Below are 6,999 nucleotides of genomic sequence, written 5' to 3'. Positions count from 1 at the left end.
CCTAACTCAAAGAAATGGAGTTTCTCTCTTCTGGTTACCTTATATTTTGAAAGAAGATTTTCAATCTAGCATAGTGAAAGGCTATGTATGTCAGCTAACAGAAGTTTTGAGGTACATGCTTCTAGAATTTTGGGGAAAGGAAAAATTGTGTTGCTTTTTAAGTAGTGTTCAAACACAGAATTATGTACCATTTCTTAATTTTACAGTTCATTTCTCCTTCCTTCCTTCTGTCCTCCCTCTTCCTTCCTCCCTTCCATCCTTCCTCCTTTCCATTTTAAAGATGAAGCATCATTTCCTGGAATTTTTTTTTGTCACCCACACCACATAGATGGAGAACAAAAGGAATGTGACTGAATTCATTTTACTTGGTCTTACACATAATCTTCAAATGCAGAAGGTAGTGTTTGTGGTCTTTTTGTTTCTGTACTTGGTGACACTCTCTGGCAACCTGCTCATTATGGCTACCATAGCCATCAGCCAGACTCTGAACTCACCCATGTATTTCTTCCTGACTCATCTTTCCTTGATAGACACCATTTATTCTTCTTCTTCCGCCCCCAAACTGATCGTGGACTCCCTCCATGAGAAGAAAACGATTTCCTTTAATGGATGTATGGCTCAGGTCTATGCAGAGCATATATTTGGTGCCACTGAGATCATCTTGCTAACAGTGATGGCCTATGACCGCTATGTAGCCATCTGCAAACCCTTGCACTACACAACCATCATGAGTCACCGACTGTGTGTTCTTCTGCTGGGAGTGGCCTGGACTGGGGGATTTCTCCATGCAACCATTCAGATCCTCTTCACTATATGGCTGCCCTTCTGTGGTCCCAATGTCATCGATCACTTCATGTGTGACTTGTACCCTTTGCTGAAACTCGTCTGCATGGACACTCATACTCTTGGTCTCTTCGTTGTTGTCAACAGTGGGTTCATCTGTCTATTTAACTTCCTTCTCCTGATGGTCTCCTATGTGGTCATCTTGCGCTCCCTAAAGAACTACAGTTTAGAGGGGAGGCGCAAAGCTCTCTCCACCTGTGTCTCTCACATCACAGTGGTGGTTTTGTTCTTTGTACCCTGTATATTTGTATATCTGCGCCCTGTGACCACATTGCCCATTGACAAAGCTGTTGCTGTTTTTTACACTATGGTGGCTCCTATGTTAAATCCCTTAATCTACACACTCAGAAACACTGAGGTGAAAAATGCTATGAAAAAACTCTGGAGGAAAAAGGTGACTTCAGATAATGACTAATCAGATCACTAAGCATTACAAATAGGAATTATGGCATGGAGATACATTCATGTATAGTTGAAGATGTCCTTTCTAATAAAGGACTGGGTTATACTTGTAGATAACCACTTAGTCTTGGAATTAGATCTTGAACTGAAGGTCACACTAGCTTGGTTAATGCTTCTTACTTAATAACTATTTTACTTAAAATTTTGAAATATCTTTAGAAGCTCGCAGGCATGAATCTGGGGTATTGAATCAATATAAAATGATTTTATTATGTAAGAATGAGATGTTACTAGTGATTATTGAGCATGACACATATACTGATGTTTTTTTTTTTTACTTTGAACTGTAACTTCAACATAAATTCATTATTTTGTGAACTAATTTATGCAATCTTGGTTCCAGAGTTAAAAAAAAAAGATATGCCATTTGTCAAAACACATTAAGCTGGCATTGCCAAGTCAGGAGACAAACTACACAGTTATTTGTACAGTGGCACCCATTTTCATGCTTTTTTAATCTAGCAATCTTTGCTGATGTCACAAGTCTTTGTTGTGTATCTTCCCAATGAGATTTTATAGTGATTGATGCTTCTGCTATCTTATTTATTTATCTTATTTATTTATTTATAAAAGGAAACACTCACAAAACCAGAGGATAAGAGGGAGTTCAACTACACACAATTCTCACCACCAGAACTCTGTATCCCATCCCTTCCCCTGATAGCTTTCCTATTCTTTATCCCTCTGGGAGCATGGACCCAAGGTCATTCACTGTGGGTTGCAGAAGGTGGAAGGTCTGGTTTCTGTAATTGCTTCCCCACTGAACACGGGCATTGACATGCGATACATGCTCCCAATGCGCCTCTCTCTTTCCCTAGTGTGGTGGGGTTCTGGGAAATAGGAACACCAGGACACATTGGTGGGGTTGTCTGTCCAGGAAAGTCTGGTTGACATCACGCTGGCATCTGAAACCTGGTGACTGAAAAGAGAGTGAACATATAAAACCAAACAAATTGTTAACTAGTCATGGATCTAAGGGCTGGAATAGTGCAGATGAAGCATTTTGGGGGGCAGTCTCCGTTTTATAGATAGCTAGTAGGCATAGTTTAGTTATATTCCAAAGGGCCAGTGGCTATAATAGATTTTTTTTCTTTTCTTTTCTTTTCTTTCTTTCTTTCTTTCTTCCTTTTTTTTTTTTTCTTTGCTGTTTTACCATGTCTGATTCCATGATGTTATTTTCTTCCTTCCTCCTGGAAGCCTATCCATAGATCATAAATTCTCTGAAGCTAGGATCCTGGTCTCTTTATTCACTAGTGAAGTTCCAGTAGCTATCACCATGTCTGATGTGTTGTTTGTGAATAATCAAAAACTATCGCTAGATGTATGAATCCTTGGCATATACCTACACTTTGGGGATTACTAAGGGAAATGGTGGGGGTCTTGTTTGTGGGGAGAAAGCTCACTGCCTCACATTGGAGGGAAAAGGTATTTCAGTAGTAGACTGGGCATGATAGATAGCACTTTGGAGAGATATGAAATTATATCCCTGAGACAATTAGAGTTGTAAAACAATATTTCAATAAAAATAAACAAAGTTCCCAAATACTTGTGGGCAAAGTCCCCAAATACCTGTGGGCTAATGAATAAGAAAAACAATGAAAGGTTTATATTGATGTTTTTTGACAAAAAAAATGTTCATTATCATCCGCTGAATCTTCAACTGAATTTTTTAATATTTATTTATTTCCTTTTGTTGCCCTTGTTTTATTGTTGTAGTTATTATTGTTGTTATTGATGTCGTTGTTGTTGGATAGGATAGAGAGAAATGGAGAGAGAGGGAGAGAAAGATAGACACCTGCAGACCCCTGCAGACCTGCTTCACCACTTGAGAAGCGACTCCTCTGCAGATGGGGAGCTGGGGGCTCGAACTGGGATCCTTACATTCTTCCTTGTGCTTTGCATCATGCGCGCTTAACCCCTGTGCTACCACCTGACTTCCTCAACTGAAATATTTTATAATTATAAAATGATTGGCATGTAAATAATTCTCATCATTACAGGGTAAAATCCACACATGAATTATATTAATATGGCTTTAATAAAGACTATGGGACAAGCTAGTAATTATTCATAAACACATATGTTGTGAAGAGTTTTTTGTTTTTGTTGTCCTTGTTACATAAGATTTGTTGAGCTTCCTCAATAGCTAGTGAGTTTTTAAATTTTTAACAGTTTTTTATTTATTTATAAAATGGAAATATTGACAAGACCATAGGATAAGAGGGATACAATTCCACGCAATTCCCACCAGCAGAATTCTGTATCCCATCCCCTCCCCTGATAGCTTTCCTATTCTTTATCCCTCTGGAAGTATGGACCCAGGGTCATTGTGGGATGCAGAAGGCGGAAGGACTGGCTTCTGTAACTGCTTCTACACTGAACGAGGCCATTGGCAGGTCAATCATACTCCCAACTTGTCTCTCTTCCCCTAGTGGGTCAGGGGTCTGGGGAGGCAGGATTCCAGGACACATTGGTGGGGTCATCTGCCCAGGTACGTCAGAATGGCATCATGGTAGCATCTGGAGCCTGGTGGCTGAAAAAGAGTGGTCTATATTGATTTTTGAAATTCTTTGTGTGTGGATGGATATTTTAAATATTAAAAAATAATACTTAGCAATGAAATGATACCAAAAATAAGATTATTAAGAGAAAAAGTAACAAGCCAACAAACCGTTGATATTACGATAATGAGATTTTGATAAAAGCCGAAAGAACCTCATGATTAACTATTTGTTCAAATGACATGCATTTTAAGCTTCACATTCTTTCTCATCCATTGTGTAAGCAGCAGTAAAAACAAGTTGTAATTCCCAAGAGGTATCTAGTCAGTATTCTCCTTAGGAAAGAATTCCCAAGTCTCAAAAGACTACATTTTTGCTTTGTATCTTGACTAACTCTCTATATACTTTTACTCATTAATTCATTTATTCATTCACTCAGTATTGATTGTGCACCAGTCATTATGCTACCTTGTAGAAACTACTGATATAGAGCAGGTATGTACTTAATAGAGTACATCTAGTAAACAGAAATTCCTGTCTTATATGTCTTGTATAAATTCCTCTATATGTCTTGTGTAATTTTTTCCTTTTCCTTAAGTCACTGCACTCCCCATGAGTCATAAACTTGTTCTGAAGCCTCCATCCAGTTTTGGAGACACAGCATAATCTTTGTTGCTAGCTCCTGAGAGGCTAAAGGAGCAATAGTCCTAAAAGTCCTAAAGACAATATAGGGTGAGACCTCAAGGGACTGTGGTCTATTTCTACACATCTAGGGACTCACAGTGAAGGGAAGAAGCACTAAGGGACTTTTGGAGATCTAGTGTCCTTGGAGGAGCAGTGTGACGATCTGGTTGGTGGTGGGTGAGATGGACTGACAAGTGTCTTGGGGAGATGTAGAAATGCTCTCTCGTGATGTCAACAGTCCTGTAAATCTACATCCCCTTGATAAACTGATACTGAAGTTGAGGCAAAAAAATTATCAAGTTTTCAGTAGTGTAAGTCTATTTTCAGAGCTGACCTTCTATACTATTGTGTTATACGTATATTTACATACTGAATATGCAAACACAAGTCTTCTGTACATTGTGTCTTTTCTTAAATTGTCATGTCTATTTTAAAGAGATTACAGAAAACTGCATGTGTAGAAAAGTGGTTGTGTGGCCTGGAAGGTGGCTTGGTGCCCAGAGGATTGAAACATGAGATTAAAAACATGAGGTGCTGAGTCTGATCATTTCACCTCTTATGCTAGAGTGAGGCTTTGTTGTTTTTTTTCTCTCTCTATCTCTTTCTTTCTAACAGGTACATTTTTTAAAAAGAAGTTGTACATATAGTGTTATAGGAAACATTTCAATCAATTGTAATGTCGAAAAACAATAAATTATTAATGAAAATAGTATTAGATTTATATCTATAGATTATGAGCTAACATATATTATTTCTGGACCAATAAATAGACTCATTTAATAAATGCTAAGTAGTATAACAATTGATTTTTCTTTTATTATCGAGTGAGAGTAAACTGTAGTTAAAGGTATGACCTAGGAAATCAATCAATCCTGGTAAGGGCTTTCCAAAATAATGTTTTGATACCTTTCTCTTTCTGTCAGTTTCTTCGCTTATACAATGTCGATTCTGGAAGTCTCTGCATCTTTGAATTATTCAAGATTATTTATTGAAGATGAATCACTAATTAAAAGTGGTTTATAAGAAGGGTTGAAGGAGAAGAAATGATGTAGTCCCACCATAGTCTGACTTCATCCCGGAGTTAAGGGAGGTATGATGTGAACATGGTACTACAAAACTGAGGCAAAGAAGTCAACGTTGAGGAAGGGGGCAGATTTTTTTAAAAATCATTCTAGTAATTGAAGAGCTATTTGTTAACACTGGAATGGTGAGGTTGTAAAATGTAGAATCAAGAGGTCTGTGTGAACTGGCTATGTAAACAGAATTTGAATAGGACATAAAATTGTCCACTGTACAACATTACATGTACAATATCAACATTCAAACCTTCATCTTTCCACAGCCAAGTCAGTAAAGCAAATTCCTAATAGTGCTTCTGCTGCCTATCTGTCCTCAATCCATTTCCAATCCTGTAACTACAGTTATAATTCTGAAACGTAAATCTAACTACATTACTTATTAGCTTAAAAGAACTTCCCTGCCAATTATTACTAATGAGTCTTAACATTATTTTATCTGTCCTGTTCCTATTTCAACAGGTCATATCTTGCTATTATGTAAGGTCAATATCCAGCATGGTGTTCAGATCACAATAAGGTTCAGTAAAGTATTATTGAATAAAAGGATGGAAAATAATCGTAGATGTATCGTTTTTACTAGGTTTCCTTCTGATACTTTTCCATCTCATGACCTTTGTTATGCTTTCACTTTCCTAGATGTTTTCTCAAACCTCATGCTTAATTTGTGCTGCCAACTGACCTGCTTTCATGAGCTGGGTCCCCATTTTGTGTCTTTTTGTCTAGTAATTCTCTTATGACCTCACTGATCCTTGTTGTATGTCTTTCAAATGTGATTTCACAGTATCCTATGACCCCACTATTTCACCACTCACAATATTTTGTAGTTCTGATTGAGAGTTTATTGTTGTACCCTAATATTGATGAAGAGAAGATTCTGGTATCTTTATTCACCACTGAAACCCCAGAAAACTCTCAGACCTAACGTGTTCTTTGTATTAAAAATGTTTGTTGATTGTATAAACCTTTGATCTATGTCTCAGATCTGGAGTCACTTAGGGGTATAAGTGGAGGGTGCTCTAGGTGGGGAAGGAGTTCAATGGCCTATATAAGGAAAAGATGCATTTGTGGTGGGAAGGGTAGGTTAGAGCACATTTGGGGAGATGTGAAGTAGTGTGTTTGAGACTACAACAATCCCTTAAAACAACATTTATTGACTGAAATCAATTAAAAACAAGAAAATCTTGGTTGCTTACTGAATGGAGGAAAGGATGTGGGCAAAACATTTATTTTGAAATTTGTGTCACATATTTTTTAAAAAAATAGCTGAAATAACAAAATGTTACTAGGTTGGCAAGATAACTCACTTTGACAGTGCACCTGTTTTGCCATGTGCTTGACTTCAGGTTTTAGTCTACACTCTACTGCATTGAAAGAAGCTGAAGTGCTGTATTATCTTTCCCATCCCATCTCTAGCTCTCTATTTCTGTCTG

The 6,999-nt window shown here is 37.5% G+C and overlaps 1 protein-coding gene across 1 annotated transcript; it reads left to right on the top strand.

The window, feature by feature from the left end:
• Positions 1–328: 328 nt before the first annotated feature.
• LOC103109903 (olfactory receptor 4C12) lies at positions 329–1,258 on the top strand. Its single transcript, XM_007519022.1, has one exon. It carries the CDS (start codon positions 329–331, stop codon positions 1,256–1,258), a length of 930 nt encoding a protein of 309 aa, XP_007519084.1.
• The last annotated feature ends 5,741 nt before the right edge of the window (positions 1,259–6,999 follow it).

This window comes from Erinaceus europaeus, chromosome 17, assembly GCF_950295315.1.
Source record: "Erinaceus europaeus chromosome 17, mEriEur2.1, whole genome shotgun sequence".
Lineage (NCBI taxonomy): Eukaryota > Metazoa > Chordata > Mammalia > Eulipotyphla > Erinaceidae > Erinaceus > Erinaceus europaeus.
The sequence above is the reverse complement of the archived record's forward strand: the minus strand, read 5'-3'. Positions and strand labels throughout refer to the sequence as shown.

Bases quoted from the DNA above. Each gene is read 5' to 3' on its own strand.
- LOC103109903 (XM_007519022.1), top strand. From the start codon at position 329: ATGGAGAACAAAAGGAATGTGACTGAATTCATTTTACTTGGTCTTACA.